The sequence below is a fragment of the Micropterus salmoides genome, unplaced genomic scaffold (assembly GCF_014851395.1).
Source record: "Micropterus salmoides isolate LMB-PRFRI ecotype aquatic unplaced genomic scaffold, ASM1485139v1 Ms_hic_scaffold_13, whole genome shotgun sequence".
NCBI lineage: Eukaryota > Metazoa > Chordata > Actinopteri > Centrarchiformes > Centrarchidae > Micropterus > Micropterus salmoides.
Genome location: NW_024040374.1, coordinates 9460849 through 9478980, shown reverse-complemented (window position 1 = coordinate 9478980; position 18132 = coordinate 9460849). Strand labels below are relative to the sequence as shown.

The 18132-nt window shown below is 40.4% G+C and overlaps 2 protein-coding genes across 7 annotated transcripts in view; one reads left to right on the top strand and one right to left on the bottom strand.

The window, feature by feature from the left end:
• Positions 1 to 235: 235 nt before the first annotated feature.
• prg4b (proteoglycan 4b) lies at positions 236 to 8102 on the top strand. 4 transcript variants are annotated; one of them, XM_038715383.1, is made up of 15 exons: positions 238 to 411; positions 528 to 606; positions 926 to 1042; positions 1325 to 1447; positions 1815 to 1895; positions 2014 to 2073; positions 2649 to 2702; positions 2829 to 3044; positions 3538 to 4296; positions 4802 to 4888; positions 5433 to 5569; positions 5764 to 5920; positions 6055 to 6162; positions 6530 to 6658; positions 7525 to 8102. In XM_038715383.1, exons 2-15 carry the CDS (start codon positions 540 to 542, stop codon positions 7632 to 7634), a joined length of 2205 nt encoding a protein of 734 aa, XP_038571311.1. In that variant the 5' UTR covers positions 238 to 411; positions 528 to 539; the 3' UTR covers positions 7635 to 8102. The 4 variants fall into 4 exon arrangements, with proteins under 4 accessions (XP_038571312.1, XP_038571311.1, XP_038571314.1 ...); XM_038715384.1 differs by lacking the exon at positions 2649 to 2702 and having other exon boundaries at positions 236 to 411; XM_038715385.1 differs by lacking the exon at positions 1815 to 1895 and having other exon boundaries at positions 248 to 411.
• tprb (translocated promoter region b, nuclear basket protein) overlaps positions 7645 to 18132 on the bottom strand; it is a 25096-nt gene continuing 14608 nt past the window's right edge. Inside the window, exons 34-51 of one of the 3 annotated variants that reach the window (XM_038715375.1) lie at positions 17837 to 18030; positions 17111 to 17184; positions 16726 to 16922; positions 16298 to 16588; positions 15563 to 15717; positions 15371 to 15448; positions 14751 to 14939; positions 14507 to 14650; positions 12652 to 12745; positions 11801 to 11961; positions 11627 to 11680; positions 11401 to 11492; positions 11154 to 11263; positions 10923 to 11021; positions 10560 to 10716; positions 9203 to 9324; positions 8982 to 9077; positions 7645 to 7932 (exon numbers count right to left, since the gene is read on the bottom strand). In XM_038715375.1, the coding sequence (XP_038571303.1) occupies positions 7883 to 7932; positions 8982 to 9077; positions 9203 to 9324; positions 10560 to 10716; positions 10923 to 11021; positions 11154 to 11263; positions 11401 to 11492; positions 11627 to 11680; positions 11801 to 11961; positions 12652 to 12745; positions 14507 to 14650; positions 14751 to 14939; positions 15371 to 15448; positions 15563 to 15717; positions 16298 to 16588; positions 16726 to 16922; positions 17111 to 17184; positions 17837 to 18030 (2357 nt within the window). In that variant the 3' untranslated portion in view covers positions 7645 to 7882. Of the gene's footprint in view, positions 7933 to 8981; positions 9078 to 9202; positions 9325 to 10559; positions 10717 to 10922; positions 11022 to 11153; positions 11264 to 11400; positions 11493 to 11626; positions 11681 to 11800; positions 11962 to 12651; positions 12746 to 13153; positions 13756 to 14506; positions 14651 to 14750; positions 14940 to 15370; positions 15449 to 15562; positions 15718 to 16297; positions 16589 to 16725; positions 16923 to 17110; positions 17185 to 17836; positions 18031 to 18132 lie in introns of those variants that run through there. The other 2 variants (XM_038715376.1, XM_038715377.1) reach the window with 2 other exon arrangements.

Here is an 18132-nt window from a genome sequence, read left to right as displayed (position 1 = left end):
ACTGCACAATAAAATACCCTGCTGACTTCTGAAGTTAATGAAATTACCTGACTGAGTTATTTGACAGTCCATATGGTATTGATTTGTCAAGCCAAATCTGTGATGATGTGAAGGTAGCTAGTTCACCCATTTGTGACTGAATAGCAAGTCACAACCACTTTTTTCATTTTCAGAAGTGTGTGTGAAGTCATCCGTCTGTCTAGCACAGATGTTTGTTGACTTGCTTCCAGCTGTTTGTGGGGAATCATGATGTCTAGACCAGTGGTCTGGCTGGACAGGGGGATCCTCCCTTAAAGCCTGTGAGATCATCAAACTAAATCTGTCAATTAACTGGAAGTCAGCTGGTCTCTCAGCCTTTTAAAAGCAGTCGATTCAAACCTTCAGCAGGACTCTGACAGAAGCGCCAACAAAGTAGGTCACTTTTTTCTTTACTCTTCTATCTCTCAGGATTTTCAGACATGAACTCTCTCCTGACACAAGGGAAATCAGGTGTATTTACTCTTAGTGTGTCTCCTGCTTATTTTCAGATTTACAGAAGGATGTCTTCCACTTTACTTTATGCTGTTATTTTGCTGGCTTGTGCCTTGACATTTAGTGCTGCTCAGAGTGAGTATAATTTGTGTGACAAATGTTTCTCTATGAAATACAAATAATGGACATATATTCTTCAGTATTCCAGAAACATGAATGTAGTTTTTTTCTGAAATGTCTCGTGTTTTCTGGCTGTACTCATTCACGTTTACTCTGTTAATAATTATTTTCCTGAGGGTGAAACCTCTGGCACCGTTGTATTATCTACAGACTATGTCCTCAAGTAGACTATGTTGTTGGAGAAAAAATCTAGAAGTAAAATGCAAAAATCTTATTTTTCGTACAACATGTTGCTCTCTGACATTTCTTTCCATTTGCTCTTTCCCATAAACAGCAAGCTGCAAAGAGCGATGTGGTTCTGAGTACTACAGGGGTTTCATGTGCCAGTGTGATTATAGCTGCCTGTCTCATGGAGAGTGCTGCAAAGACTTTGAATCTCAATGCACCACAGGTGAGACTTTTCACTCCTGATATATTTACAACCACATAACTAGAAGTACCAGAAACATTTACTCTGTTGATCTCAACCTACAGAGACTGATAACAACATTCTGTGTCACTGATGAAATCCTTTATTACTGATTTGGTTTGCACAGATTTTTACAACATTTCATATACTGCATGGATGTTCCATTTGAATAACTAAATCATTATGTTAGTCTAATATAATCAGCACAGTGTAGTCATATTGTCTCTTTGTTGTGCTGAAGCCTGCTGTGTTTGTGTGCAACAGAAAACTCATGTAAAGGGCGGTGCGGAGAAAACTTCAAAAGAGGCCGGCTGTGTAGCTGCGACTCCGATTGCATGAAGTACAAGCAGTGCTGTCCAGATTACAAGAGCCACTGTGATGCAGAAGGTAAGCCTTGTCAAACAAATTCAGCATGTTTGTGTGTGTGTGTGTTATTTTCTGCATGTTTACAGATTTCCTTCACAGTTTCACAGTTAAATCACCATGATATTTGCAGTCAATATTTGATGGTCATTTGACATATGGCTAGCAAATTCACTGACACAAAATGCACTGTCATGCAACAACTGTAATAATGGCAATTTGAGATTGACAGATGTGCATGAAAGGTGAAGTGCAAAGAATCAAGATTATTCTGACATGGCGATCTTGCATGTCCACCAGCATGTGGAGTAGCATGCAATGCATGCAGTAATCTGCACCAAGGCATTGGGTTAAATTTGACAATATATTTCTGTCTTGGTAATTACCACAGAAGAAATCAATGGAGCAGCCAGTGCACCAGCACCAGTGAAGACAATTTCATGCAATAATGTAAATGATAACAAGCCCAAAGGTATTTTTGACTTGGAAAAAAGGTTGATTTTTTCCTACATTTTAAGTGATGTAGGATTTATGGCAAAATGGATTTGCAGGGTTAACTCTCTAACCATTGTTCATGAATATTTCCATAGAGCTGACTTTGAATGAAGCAACAGAGCAGGATTCTACTTTCAGCAAGGGAAACAATGCAGGTGACTATGCTTTTTACTACTACTACTCAAGGAAGCTATATGAAACTTCGTGTTGCTACTTGATTCCAATGACAGAAACTCTTTAGTTTTAGATTACTTAAATGATAATTATGATCTGAACTCAATAGATTTAATCAGGCATATGTCAGAAAGATGGCAGGAAGATATTTACGGTAGACTGCCACACACTGGCTCTCTTGCTGTGGTTTGCTTTTGGGGCCAAGTCTCACCAGAACAAGCCAATAGCACAAGCCTCACCGAGAAACACAAGGAAGCAGTGTTGTTATGAGTGTGTAGGAGGGTTACGGGCACAGGCTCAGTCACAAGAGAGGAAAGCACAAAATGAAGCCAAGAAATTATAAAAGAACATTTTCTTGGAGGTTTTAATTCAATAGCTGGCTTAGAATAGTTTTTGTGGGTGGAGATACTTTTGCATAAATGTCAACTTCTCTCTCAGGAGGAAGACATGTTGTAAATGCAACAAATGCAGGAATAATAGATGATATTGATTAAAAAATGTGTGCCAATTATGAGCATTTACAGCATACTTTTTGATTTTGCTTACATGTCCACAGATGACCATTTAATTCCAATGGTCAGTCCAACATCATATCCGCAAGATGTTGATGGTGAGCAATGATGTGCATGGACAGTAAATCTAGCTGAGTGTCTTCCCCCCAGTAAAGTTTCATGAGTGTGTCATGCAGGTGCACACCTTTTCTCACTTGTCACATTCTTTTTTTCCAACAACAAAGTGGAGGACCCAGAGGCAAGTCCAATCCCAGAGAGCACCAGCGGATATGGATCATCTACAGCTGACCTTCTGGATCGAATTTCTACTGAACCCACCCACGATCCAGAAACTATGGAGTTCAGTACAAAGACATTTACAGTCGTCTCTCTGACACAGATGACTCTCTCACATAATGAACTGACACAGACAGATGACAGCCCCTCCACCAAGAGCAAAGGTGTGTGAGATCCAGGTATTACCTGGCAGAAACAAATACATGGGGGGCAAATTAAAGGAAGAACAACATAAAGGGCCCAAGCAAGATGTTGTCATAGCACCAGCCACCAGAATAGCTTCAAAGCTGTAAAAGGAGAGCAAGCCTCCAAAGTACATTTAAAAAGTAATTTTAAAAATTTGAGTTTATCACTAGCCCTCTGCCAAGACTTTCCCATCTAGTGGCTAATGTCTTATACTTGCATTGGTTTGTGCAATCAATACTTACACTGTATACTGATGTTTTATGACAAGTTCAAATAATTCAGTTCGAAGTTATTCTCCATGTTTGTGTGGAAAATAAATATTTTTCAAAGGAGGATGGTTTTTCCTTTACTTTGCCACCTATCTGTACATGCTGCCATTTTCATTTGAAAATGTATAAACATGCTTTTTGCTAGAGTTGAGTAAATTTGATTCAAATGTAAGAGTTCCTAATCATGCTTGCCCTCCTCTAGATGCAACAACCAGCTCACCTGACCCAGGAACAACTCTCCCTCAGGCCACAACAGCAGCTTATTTTGTCTCCAGCCAGCCTATTACAACCTCAGTACCCCAAACAGAGGCTTCTCCTACAGCCAACACCCCAGAGCTTGAGACGGTAGGGCAGGCAGAAATACAGCCTGAGGATGACATTTTTCCTAAGGCACAGAATACTGAGCCGACTGGAGCCTCCACTGATAAACCAGAGGTTACAACCCTACCGTCCACCATAGTCCCCTACCCACCTGTGGCTTCAGTGTCCACAGGACCCACACAGGTCTCCTCCACAGTCCTGGAAAACTCTCTGGTCACCACTCTCCCTGCCTCATCAATGCCAGACCTGACACCCATCCCAGAGGCAACGACTTCAAACCCTGAACCAGATGATACTCAGAACAATGCAGAGGATGTCACAACAGATCCTTCCAGAGTTACCCCAGAGGGGTCTGGGAACCTGTCAGAGCTTGATGTCCTGACGACACACATTCCCTCATCCACAGAAGCAGTACAGGATGGCATTGCAGATGACGTTACACCAGGAGTTACCACTGCTGATCCTCTAAATGTCACTCCAGACCCAACCAAACCCACACCATCTGAAGCCACCACAAAACCACAGGTCAAACCTGACCCATACAAGCCAAACCCAGCTAAACCCAGCTCCAAACCTGGGACTAAGCCTCTGGACACTGCACAAACTCTCATCATAGATGATCCTAGAAACTACCAAGGAGGTAAGAACTGTTCTTATCATTAGATTCTCAATACAATATCTATCACCTCAAAGATGAGTCCTGTTACTGTGAGAGGGGAAACGTCAGTATGAGTATTAAAATTTCTTTCCTGCAAGCTCTGCAAAATTCTAATTTGTTTTACACGAGTAACACTATTAGAAAAATGGAGTCCTCTAGTTTCTAGTAAATATTTATAACTGCACGCAGCCTGCTTTATGAGCTTGGTTGTTTTTTCATTATGCCTCTGGGTCAACAGAGCCACTTTCAAAGCATAGCTACACTATATTAAGTGACAGAGGTGTCTGTTTTCTCACAATGTAAATGAATTTTTCTTTGAAACTGGAAATAAAGGTCAGATACTTAAGAATGGAAGGCAGAAGAAGTCTTTACAGCTCTTGGACATCAACAATACATTTAACAGAGTCTGTGATCGCATGTTTTCTTCATATTATTGTTTGTTTATCCAAACAGATGGTTTCCTCACAAATTTGTCTTTTTTCCACAGATGAAAACAACGATACAAATCTGTGTAGTGGGCGGCCGGTCAGTGCAGTCACTACGCTGAGGAACGGCACAATGGTGGTTTTCAGAGGTTAGTGCCAACCAGGCAGCTGAGGAGTACTTTCAGCCTCAGTCATTATGGATCTATGAAGCCTACTACCACCTAATTAACATACAAGAGATCAGTGGTGGAAAGTAACTAAGTATATTTACTCAAGAAATCCACTTAATTTTTTTGAGGTACATGTTTTATTATACTGCTTCAAACATCTACTAAACTACGTTTCTAGTTAATTTTGAAATTAAGATTTCAGATGGAAAAAATAAATCTGATAAATTTTTAAAATACTACACCACCTTAAAAAAAACAGTATTAACAATCTAATGATGTCAAATAATAATACCATCAGTCACAGGGGGCATTTGTTTGCAAAATGTCTTTCAGTACATTTTGCTGATAATAATTCTGTAATTTTACAATTTGAACGCAGGACATTTACTTGTAATGAAGTATTTTGACGTTGTAATGGTACTTTTAATTGACTAAAGGACCCGAGTACTTCTTCCTCCACTGCAACAAGAGTGCTGTTGTATTCAGGTGGACCACCCTTACACAGCAGTGGCTTTTTTTTCAGGGCACTACTTTTGGTTTCTGGACAGAAACAGGGCGCCTGGTCAGGCCCGTGGCATCACACAGGTGTGGGGCGTCCCTTCACCCATTGACACTGTGTTTACCCGTTGCAACTGCCAGGGAAAAACATACATTTTCAAGGTAAACTTACTCATCTCATTCAAACCAGGAATATCCTGGATGTGACCCTTTGCACTCGAGGCATTTTTGCTGCTAAAAACACAATCAAAACTCTTTCTATATATCCTCTTTACCAATTATCCACATTTGTAAAGGGCTGTACAAAAATCTTTTAGCTGCATGAGGTTTAACGGTTCGGTTTGTGATCTTTGCAGGGAGCCCAGTACTGGAGATTTGAAAATGATGTTTTGGACCCCAACTATCCAAAGGTCATTGAAACAGGCTTTGATGGGCTTCGGGGCCACATTACAGCTGCCCTGTCCGTGCCTCAGTACCAGAGGAGGAGAGAATCAGTTTACTTCTTCAAGAGAGGTGATGAACTACTGTCTGAGTTTCTTTTGTGTTATTGTACATCTTGCTTTCGGTGTACAACAAAATGTTTTTATTATTTTCATTAATTAATAAATATATCAAGCTATTGTTCTGAATGAATAAATTTCCTCCAGGTGGACAGGTCCAGAAATATTCATACCAGTTTGGCACCAGCCCAACATGTTCCAGGAAACCCCAGTACGCCAATTACACAGGCCGCAACAGAATGGTTCGACAAGCAGGTAACAATGACACAGATTGCATCTTATTTTTCTCATTTGTGCAGTCCTGTATAAATCTAAACATGAGTGTACTGGGTCTTTGCTGAGCATTTTAACGCAACCCATGAAAACATGCTTTGAGTTACAACACATGTAGTTGTAGAAAAAGTGAGTCATGCTTTTGCAGGGGTGAGAGGTGCAGCAAGGTCCATCTTGTAAATAATTGGAAAGTGGAAATAAATTGCCAGTGTTTGATTTATGGGACTGCAACTGTTGAAGGGCAGTGAGGTTAAACACAAAATAGTCAAAAAGTAAAATGGTGTTGACACATGTCAACTGAAGAAAAGATTAACTATATAAATTTTACACTCCAATGTTTGGTTTCCAGTGTCTTCTCTAGGGCCAACTGTCAACATTCGGACGTCTTGGGAAGGTTTCCCCTCCACCATCACAGCTGCTGTATCCATCCCTAACAAAAGAGAACCAGAGGCATACAAATACGTCGTCTTCTCCAGATGTAAGTCAAGAGTTTATACCAGTGCTGTAGTCACTTTTAGGCAGATTTATGGAGTATTATTCAAAGAGTAAATCATTCCAGTACTAAGGATTTGTTGGAAACTACAATATAATTTCTAACCAAATTTATAAAATCAAGAAAGAAACTCATTGCCTTTTTTTGGATTAGCTCCCCACACACGCTGGTTGAAAAACACTGCATGCAATGGAAGCCTCTACATTTACAGAGCTGAACTCAGAGTTAAAGGTCCTTAAGCAGGAATTGTTATTTATTAGTTAATGGCCTTTTCCTTCACTTCTGTTCATAATACAAATATTTAATTGCTCATTTTTAAAAGAACAACACCTCCCTCACTTGTCTGTCTGAAGCATGACTTTTGTTACCCTCGCTCACATCATGTCTGAAATGCCCAACAAGGACCATGTGCGTCTGGGTGTGTCAGGGTTGGGTGGCGGATTAGGCAGCCGTTAAAGTTCATTGAGTCACCTACGGCTCAAGGTTGTTATGGAGTAATCACAGTAAAATATTCCGTTGTAATGATTTAAAGAATACCGTAGTTCCAGTCTCAGTTTGAAGCTTACAGTAAATGTGTCACATCACGAGAGGTTTACTGTCTAGTCATTTATGTCAATGAAGAAAAATTACAGCTCTTATAATGAATCTCCTGCTGTAGCTAAAAGCTGTCCAAGTAAATGTTCTGAAAACTCTGAAGTCAAGACAGTTTTAAAGATGCATGAGACTCCAAATGCCAAATTCATGTTCACTAAAATGGAAACTGGCATGTACATCGATGAAAAGTACATCCTAAATGCATAAATTAAAATGCTGTATGACCTCATCAACAAACCATTCCCTTTCTTTTGCAGCCAAATCCTACAACGTGAGGATGGATAGTGAACGTCCTGTGATTGCTGCTCCTGCAACCAACGCTTCACCTCAGAGCAGCGACTTATTTAAATGCACAAAGAAAGTCTGAGAATATAAAGTGGTGTTTCAAAGTTTATTACATTCATCATAAAACTCACTGCTTCAGCATGGACTGATTACAAAAAGGTACTTTACAAGCACATTAAAAAACTAAAGCAAAACAAAAAACAACAGGGTTCAGAACAAGTGAACATTATCAAGGCTGAATAACAGAATCTGAACACTAGAAAATGTCTTATGTGTTTCTGATGGGAACGGCAAGTTCTCCAGTCACCGACCAGTTTTCTCATTAGTGCTTCATCTCGCAAATCGCCTCCCATGTACACCCCGAGGAGGAAATCCCTGACCTGTTGAGATATAAATGTGCTGTTTTTTTTAAACAAGCTTTAATGATGTCAAATTCTGTACAGTGAAATTATGAAATCTGTATGAAATTTAAAAGAATGATTCTGTATTTGCTGTTATTCTTCTAATCATTAAACTGAAATATAATAAAACAAACACATATTTAACGCTATGACTTGTAATTAAATTGAAACAAGGATTTGTGTGCACATCATGACTGTTGGTCATATTCACCAGTCATATTGCATTGGGTCTGGAGTGACATTTGAGCATATATACACTCACAGGTATAGCTGCTAAAAAACATGTTGCACAACAATAATGTGCCGTGCCATCCATCCATCCAATATTATTAAAGAGAAAGAATTTCATATTTCATCATTAAACTTTTTATTCATAAGTCTGAAACACTAAACTGGAAATTTTATATATGTATATATATGATTTACAATAATATGGCAGTATTGTTTAAAACAATGTGTGGAAACTTGCTATTTATTGGAATCACACATTGCATAACTCAAAGATAAACCAACTGGCTGATTTTTTTTACATATTTGTTTATGAATTTCAGACTTTTAGACAGTACAAATATGGCAGAAAATGAGGTGAGACATGTGGAAGGACATGGAACAGTGGACTTTGTGGTTTAAACTCGTGGGCAAACAAGAAGCCCACATGCTACTGATTTTAATGTGAAAATACAAACACTATGTGAAACAGCATCACTTTTAGCTTATTGGGTGTTTTGAACAGACTGATTAATATTTTCTATATCGAAGTACAGATGACTACTCTTGTTTTCATTCACAACATCATACCATGAGCACAATTTTATAATCCATTTGTGGTAATGCTGTTGGAGATACATAATTTCAATCAAATTTTAATGCTTTTTATGATTTTGTTTTTCTTAATTTGCTCAGCTCTACCACCTAGTTTTATTCATCTGAAAATGAGCCATGGGCTAAATAAGCACTAAACTTCTGTTGGTCTGAAAGAGTTTCACAGTACTGAGCTACATTATCATTATCATCTTTTCATATGTTACCTCCTCTCTTCATGCGGCCACCGCGGTGTTCAGGCCAGCGCTGCAGCTGTCTGCTGGGTCCAGGTCGAGAGGGTTTAGGTGGAGCACTGCTTGTATCTAGAAAAAAAAAAAAAACATAACACAGCAATCAGAACTGTAAACTTATTAAAGATACATAGGAGAGAAATTAAATGTTAAAATAGTTATTGACAACAGGGGTTGGTCATGTGGCTAATATGTACCTGCAGAGCTGGAGGAAGGCTCCTGGCTGGTGGAAGGGAGGCTGGCCTTGTCAGATGGCTGGCTCGGCTCCTCCATGTCTCCCTGTGAGACCACTGGATCCATTGACACTTCTGCACTGGACCTGGTATAAATTGACCAACACACAACATGCATGGGATCTAATCAAGTCATGTAGTCTTAAAATCATCTAAACATCAAAATCCATAAGATGCACTTTCTGTAAACTTGCAAACTTCAGTAGAGGTTTATATTTGATTCAGCTATAGGCATTATCAGAGGAGAGAGCAAGAGATCTTTCAGTAAATAAAGAAAGGGTCACATTTCATATGAGGCTTGAAGTGTGCGCATGGCAGCAAGGTGGTGAGAAACTTGGGTGTCATGATTGATGACCAGCTGTCCTTTACAGACCATGTTGCTGCTGTCTCTTGGTCATGCCACTTTTCTCTATACAACATAAGGAAAATCAGGCCCTACCTCACTCAGTACGCCCCCCAGCTTCTGGTACAGGCCATGGTTCTCTCAAGCATTGACTAATGCAATGCCCTCCTAGCAGGTCTCCCAGCTTGTGCGGTGAAACCATTACAAATGGTTCAGAACGCAGCAGCACGTCTGGTTTTTGATCAGCCCAAAAGGACTCATGTCACTCCATTACTCTGTGACCTCCACTGGCTCCCCGTGGCCTCCAGAATCAAATTCAAGTCATTAATGCTTGCATACAGAGTGACTACTGGGTCTGCACCCATCTACCTAAACTCCATAATACAAACTTACGTTCCTTCTCGGCCGCTACGCTCCTCCAACGAACACTGCCTGGCTCTGCCATCCCTTCACACAAAGCAATCCCAGTCCCGGCTGTTCTCATCTGTGACACCACGATGGTGGAACGAGCTACCACACGCCATCAGAGCAGGGGCGTCCCTCTCTAACTTCAAGAAGCTCTTGAAAACTCATCTCTTCCGAGAACACTTCCTCTTATAACACCTCTAACTCCTAAACTCTAACATGCACTTCCTGTATTGATTGCACTTTTTGTTAACTCTTACTTCCTTCCCTAGGTATCTACCCCATTGATGTGATATGTACTGCGAGCTCTTACTAGGATTTATTGCTGCTCTTACTAGTATGTATTGTCCGTTGTAGATCTGTAGTTGATGCTCTGTTGATGCTTGTATGTTGTTCCTCAAATGTAAGTCGCTTTGGATAAAAGCGTCTGCCAAATGAGTAAATGTAATGTAAAATAATGAATGCCACAGTTAAAAGGCAGGGAAAAGCTTGGCTGCCTTCAGAGCCAGAGGTCTGAATTCCAAAATGACACATCAAAAGATAAGACAGACAGCAGAAAGGAGCGAGCCTCACCTATCAGTGTCTGGCTCCAGGAAGACATCGTCTCTCTCCTCCCCTGTGCTGGCTGCTCCTGGCACAACCGGACCTGGTGTGGACGTGCTCACCATGGGAACCGACTGGGAGGCGTGTTCAGTGGTGTCAGACTGAGCCACCTCTGAGAATACAGTTACTGGAAGAGAAGAACATAAAAGCAAAAGATACACTTACTGATGTTGTGGAAGCAGCTGATAGCAATCCTAAATCTGAAAATTTCCACCCAGCTAACTGACTATTTTCAGAAACTGTAAACTGTGTTGAATATGTTGGTGAATAAGGTGGGTCTACAGATAAACAAAAAAGTTACATTCAAATCAGACTGACAAAAGAGACAGATACCTGGTGCTGCAACTTGCAACGGTGTAGTGGGAACGCTGCGTCCACCAGACTCTTCTTCATGAGTTGCTAGGAACAAGGGGCTTTCATATATTCCAAGACCTGAAGACAAGAAAAAGAAAAAAAAGCTTTCACATTCAGTAAAAAATAACTAAAGTCATCTTTCTGTTGCAGTTAATGGTTGGTGTTTAATGCTATTTTACATAAACTATCTCTCAACATGTGTTCGAGTACCTCCTTGTGACTCGAGCTGTCCTAGGTCAGAATGCGAGGAGGAGCTAGTCGGTGGCACGTCCTCTGAAAGACCAAACCTGAAGCGAGGCACACCAGCCACTTGGGTCGAACTGAAAAAAAAACAACAACAAAAAAAAAAAACCCACATCCAATCATCCAGTGCATTAAGACAATGAAGTAATATATTTTAGGTTCTCATGTACTGTGTTTCCGAGGTATTCTGACATCCTGTGTGCGTTGGACTTACTGGATGGCCTGATCAAAAACATCGGAGCGGTGTGGCACCACTAGAGTGGGAGTGCTGGGAACCATCCTGTCATCATCTTCAAAGAAGGGCTGCTGCAGAGGTAGAGATGTCAGAATGTGTTTGATACAAACATGTGCGCACACACAGAAACACAGGAGTAAATGTTTCATACAAACATGTATGAATAATGTAATAACTATAAATTCTCGGATGTTTTCAAACTTACAGCGCTGCCCGACACCCCGGAAGTGAGCTGAGGGACTCGACGAACAGGAATACGCTGTGAAGTTACATTTTGCAAAACTGATTAGCAGTACTTGTGCGTAACACAGACATTAAAAGATTACAGTGAAAAGTACATTTCTTTAAATTTATACTCAGGGCAGACTTCTCTTCATACCTGAACCTGAGCAGGTGGCCCCAGTTCTGATGTCGGGGCAGGGTGGATGTTCAGGCGAGGGGGCAGCTGATGTGCTGGTCTCCGTGGCGACTGGGGCATCCTTGTACCAGAGCTTGTGATAGGTTGTTCTGTAGAGAAGGCCTCCATTGTACTGCCCTCGACTAAAACAGTGGAAATATCAGGTCCATATTATTAGAAATAAATATACTGCATCAGAGCTAAGAACTGTGAGCAAAATAACCAGAAATAACCAATCCACTCTTAATTTAATTTATATGCTTGAATATATATGCAAAAGTTATCAAAAATGGGAGAAAGTCATATTTGAGAAGACTATGCTTGTTCAACAACTTACGGAACAGCTGCTACAGCTGTTTTGTCAAATAGTGTTTTGTAGTAGGCGCTGTAACTGCCTACACATTGCTGGTCTGTAGAGAAATCTTTCATTGACGTCACGTTGTTCTCTACTGTACTGTTTTGTCGTGAGTAATTACAGGTTTGTTTGTTTTTTTGAAAATTTGGATGGTTCCCTAATGGAACCAGAATTGTCTGTTTTTCTCATCAAGGGCCACCCCAACAGTCTGATGTACTAATTATGAGTTTTGCATTTAAGACACCAGCTATATAGGGCCACAACTCCAAAGTAAAGCAACCTTTATGTGCCCTCGTTGGACATGACCTTTATTTTGGCTTCAACTCTTCCCTTCAGACAGACAACAACATATTACATCTTTCTCAGTCATCGTAAAGTGTCAGATAACTAATTGTATGGCGGGACAGTTTGTGAGCGCATGCGGTGAGTCTGAGGTGGGTCTATGTATGTGCGTTTGACAGGCTTTCCTGGATCTTACAGTTGGGTGTCTGGGAATCTGCTGGCCTCTGGGTGGAGTCAGACGCCCCTAAACTCTCCTCTGTCTCTGTGCCTGGGTCTGTTACATCAGCTCCCTGAGAAAGGAAAGAACAAAGGAAATAAAGAAAATGGGTGGTAAGAGAACAGGAAAGCCACAAGTAGAATTTTAAGAAAGTTAAACAAGGGCAAATAAAAAAGACAAGAGAGAAAAAGAGGAAATGTGAAGATGAGAATTTAGAAACACCGGAGCTGGGTAGAATCAGAGGAAGCGGGTTATGGGATGGTTCCCACTACAGATGCCAGGACATTCTGGCAGAACACCACATACAGATGATGATTAATTTCCTTCCTGTATGGAACAAAGATGCCCTTCAGAAAAGGCCAAAACTTGTATAAAAACAGTCACACTTATATTTATTTATTTAATATTTAATATTAATATATATATATATATATATATATATATAGCTTAAATGTTGAGGACCATCAAAAGAACCCACACAGACATTAGGCAAACTTTATAAAGGTATACACACAATTTCAAATCACACAAAATCATCATAATGCTTTGTTTGATTGTTTAATTACATGTCACATGCAATATTAAAGCCGTTTATTATATATTATCCCTCTTTTATATTTTATTTTTTACTAATTTTAGGGTCATTAGGGTCTGTAATGCTGCCAAAATAAAAGCCAGCAAACAAATCTGGCATTGGGAATTATTACCTGTGACTCACAAAGACAGTTATTTCATTTGTATTTAAAATACTCTTCTACTTTCTTTCAATATTGGAAATACATTTTCTAACCTGACTGCTGAAAAAAAACAAGAAAACAGAAAAACTATTTAATAATGAAACCACCATGGGTACAAAAAGTACAAAATAAGGCCACTAAATAATGTTACCACGATGAAACATTACATGTTATGTCCTTTAACAAGACACACTGCTGTCATACATGGTCTGATGAAGGCTACATGCAACGCATCACCAGGTTTGTCAGCCCACTGACAATAAATACAATTTCCCAATTAAACATAGACACATTAGGTGATTCTGTTGCTGTTTTGACCTTTGAAGTGCAGTCTTTTTTCTTGTTTCTGTTTTTGGGAAACACACAACACATATTTGTTAGATTTAAATCTAAAAGTTTAAAATTTGACTAATCCAGTATTTTGAGTAATATGTCTGAAGAATTTCTGTGTTAACTGCTTCACAGTTGAATAAATATGTATTTCATTTTTCAGAGATCACAATCTCTGATTTGTATTGTATTTTTTTCCACCCAGGATTTGAAGATTCAAGGAAGAGTCAAATTGTTACAAAACTGGTCATCTGCTGCCGACAGAGGCAGAGATTATGCCTGCAGTTTATATTCAATTGCTTGGTAATAAACTTCGGTCATCGTTCCAGCTGGTAGAGTCCTTTTTCTTCTAACAACTGCCTTCAACATGAATCCATTTAAAAACACTGGACAGTGGTTTATGATTTCCCCACTTCAAACAACTTTCACACATGCAGATTACAAGTGAAAAAGAGTTTACTGTCCCTTTTCAGACACTGACTCATCCCTCTGAACATGTGCAAACAAGACTAGAGTAAAAAGGTAAAAAACTGAAGTCAACACACACACACAAAGTTACGACACGGGTAAAGTGCAAGTGACAGTGAAACGAGACAGTGTGGAAAAACTGAGTGTGAGAGCTGGAAAGGTTACTTAAATCTCTGACTGAAAGCGTGGGAAGGGTTAACATGGCGTACTTGATGGGAAAGCTGTGTGGGTGAGGATGTATTAAAAAGGTCAAACTTAGTGTAACTGTGGAGTACATTATGCATCATAAGTAATCGAACCTCTGTGTCATCTCCTTCGTAAGCCTCGTTGCCGTCTCCGCTCCCCTCATTACTGTCCTCTCCTTCCTCTCCCATCTCTCCATCGTCTTCCTCCTCATCCTCATCCTCCTCCTCATCTTCCTCTTCCTCCTCCTCATCGTAGTCCTAGTGGCAGGAAACAAAGACATTTTTAAAAGACAAATTCTGCGACCTGACTAATTCCGCTTTACACACTGCCGTTCAAAATGCTCAACAGAAACTCTACCTGCTCATCTTCCTCTTCATCCTCCTCATCCTGGTCATCCTCACTCTCAGAGTCTGTTACTATGATGATTACTTCCTGCTCCACCTGGTCAGGGGTGTCACTCTGGGTCAGGGTAACCTCGTGGTCCATCGTGACAGACTGGGAGGCTGCACCCTCACCTCCTTCTTCCAGGGCTGGAAACTCCTCTGTCTGCATACCGAAACAACAGATAGAATGAACAACATGCAATGAACTAATTTACGCTTTAAAACCCCCCCCCCAAAAAACCCTAAGATTTCCATAAAAAAGGTGCGATAAGTTAACAAGTAAATATCACATTAATCCTCCTTTAACTAACCCTGGCTTTTACACTGTATTTACCTGTACATCGTTTCCATAGAGACCGGATTTAATGGTAAGTTAATAGCTATATGACAGTTCCTTGATGGTACAAAACATGCAGTGGGCCATAACTTTTCCAGCACAAAAAGAATGTTCAGTTTTTTTGCAATGGCCAATGAGAAGCACATGTAAAAAAACTCCCCTTTGCATTAGGAAACAATGTGGTTAACAGGAAAAGCAAAGGTAATATTGAGAAATATTGAGTGCCATTCATTGTTTATATTAGGTGATTGGCCAACCTGGCTTGCTTCACCATCTTGACTGTCTGTTGGTACCACCCCCTCAGCCTCAGAACTGTCCTCCACCAGCACCTCCTCCTGAGGAGAACACACATCACCAACATGACTCCCACAACACAACTGTACCAGTTTTCAGATCACTAAAAACAATGAAAATACATATTAAGATTTCTATGTAACGCCCTTCCTCACCTCTGGACCCACTCTCTGGATGATGCGCAACTTCTTAGGTATAGGAGCCCTGGAGGTATCCTCCTGGGTGGCCTCTGTGTCAGTGACCATGGTGGTGCTCTCCTCCTCCTCACGAGGCCTCTTGGACATGGAGGAGGTTCCTGGTGTTGCTGAAACTAGACACAAGTCATGGGCATCTCACTGATACTGAAGGTAAAATAAGTAAATAATAAATAAAACAGAAACTCGATGTACCTAGCTGTCCCATTGAGGTGGACTAGCACTCCTCTGTACTTAATCTGTAGCAGCAAGTATACAAAATGGACTTGACTATTTCTTTCCCAACGTGAATGAGACAACTCAAAAATGAGCATCTGTACAAACACCAACAACCACAGATTTTTTCCTTTCCAAAATGAGGTCGTTAAATCTAGTATTATGAGATTATAATATGCATATGTACCTAATATTATAATAATCTTTATTTGTAGAGCAATTTTCAAAAACAAGTTACAAAGTGCTTTAACAAGTGTAAAGACAATAATACCCAAAAGACAATATTACAAAAACAATACAAGATAAAAGCAAGAAAATATTGAAAAGACTAAAATACACGTACGTCTGCTGTATCTCTTTACAATGCACATCTCCTGTCCCAATACCCTTCCAAAATACAACACTAATACTTCCAATACTAATTTCTTATCTATTCAATATAAAGCTATAATTTTTCTTAATTTTAAAAAGTTCTCTCACCAGTTCCAAACACAGAGGAGGTGGAAGATGTTGAAGGCCATTCCACCTGCGAGCTAGGTGTTGCCTCAATGACCACAGGCGGTGGCTCCTGATTTGTAGGCTCTGCATGGGTCACGCTCTGTTGCTGAGTTGGTTGGACAAATGCTGTGGCCTGAGTCTGGGTCTGCTGCACAGTCAGCATGGGGCTAGCTAAAGTGGTCTGCACGTTGGGGCTGGCGGAGCGCACAGAGCCGCTGGCGCTGCCATAGACAGTCACATGCTCCACAGGTGGGCCTTCACTAGACTGCATTGCTGCAGAGGATTTTCAAAGGATTTAAGTGCCAAACGAAAGAAACCTTTACTAGAATAACATATTTTTAGGGGCAATACTCCTTTGGCTGAATTCCTACATTTGAAGCTTCTATCGGAAGCTTTGCAGTTAGACTTACCTTCCTGGGTCTCCACCTGTGTGGTGGGCATGACAGTAGCCGTGGGTGTTGGGGTGGGTACAGTAGCTGGGGTGATCATAGGCCTGATGCTTGCTCTTGGAGTGGGTTTGTTCCCTGGATTGACAGGCTGCTTGCTGGCTGTAGCCACTACAGGTGTTGGCTTAATGTTCGCAGTTGGAGGCTCAGATGTGCTGGCACTTACAGAGACAAAGACCAGGATGTGAATAATAACTCTATTGATGTACATTTAACATAAGAAAGATTTGAAGTCAAAGCAAGTGTACTAAAGAGCATCCTAAAACTGTAGGAAAAACTATGAAATGTTGTACTGGTGTTGCGCTGCACATTTATAAATGATAAGAAGTTTTAGTGTTGCGTATCATACCTGCCCCTGTCTGCAGCTGGGGTTGTCTTAAGACTGATCTGTCTCTGTTCTGTGCTCCTCTGCTGTTCCTGGGTCTGAAATTCAGGACAGACAGACAAAGCCATGATGGAGACCAACAAGATGCTGAGAGTCATGATGCTGTAGTTTTACCAAACTTGCAACAATGTCACTAGACAGAGAGTTGCCATTCTCGGATCTTATGATCAATTATGTATTCATGCCCATTGAGGAGCAGTTGTCACATATGATGATGTAGAAGTAACAAACTCTTCTCAGCCTCTAAGAACAAATCCTGAAATGTTGGTTGGTGTAATTTTAGAGTTAAAAAGGGCTGTTACCAACAAAACTAGCATTTACAGATGATTTCCAATACAACAACAACCAATAAAAAAGTTCTACCTTTGTTTTGACATGTTTGTTTTCCCTCCTGTTTACAGCATTCGCCAGTCTTTGTTCAGAGTAAATAGCTGTTATAGCTACAGTAGGTGTTTTTTGTTATCAGTTTGCTTTATATCCGTTTTGGTAACCTGCACTAAAAGCTGACAGGATGTATCATGGGAACTTCGGTCAATTGGATGCGAATGAAATAATCTAGAAACATTTATGCAACTGTAAATTAAACTCACTGCATATTGTATAGCTCAAAATAAGGTAGTTAGTTCTCCGCCACTGCAAATTATCAATTGCGTGTTACACTTGAGAAAACTTTAAAGCAGGCTTTCTGACCTTGCTGGGTCCTGCCTCAGGTGGCTCGTCTCTCTGCTCTTGTCTCTCCTGTTGACCACGCAGATCTCTCAGTTCTCTCTCCTGTCGATTTAGGCGACCCTCATATTGAGACTTGAGTGCGCTCACTCGCACTTCCAGCTCCTCACGCTGTTGCTTTAGCTCCTCATTTTCCTTCTGCAGCTGGTCTTTAGTGCCTGGACATAATTTTAGGTCTGAGATTCAAATAAAATGAACAAGCAACACAACAATAGGGGAAACAGAAGAGAGGGACGTATGAAACAAGGAATTTATCGTAG

What these genes read in the sequence shown, in the direction of transcription:
- prg4b (XM_038715383.1), top strand. Translation starts at nt 540, where the DNA reads ATGTCTTCCACTTTACTTTATGCTGTTATTTTGCTGGCTTGTGCCTTG. An exon ending in TGAATCTCAATGCACCACAG is followed by an intron (nt 1,043 to 1,324) that starts GTGAGACTTTTC and finishes TGTGTGCAACAG; the next exon opens with AAAACTCATGTAAAGGGCGG. An exon ending in AGTTTACTTCTTCAAGAGAG is followed by an intron (nt 5,921 to 6,054) that starts GTGATGAACTAC and finishes AATTTCCTCCAG; the next exon opens with GTGGACAGGTCCAGAAATAT.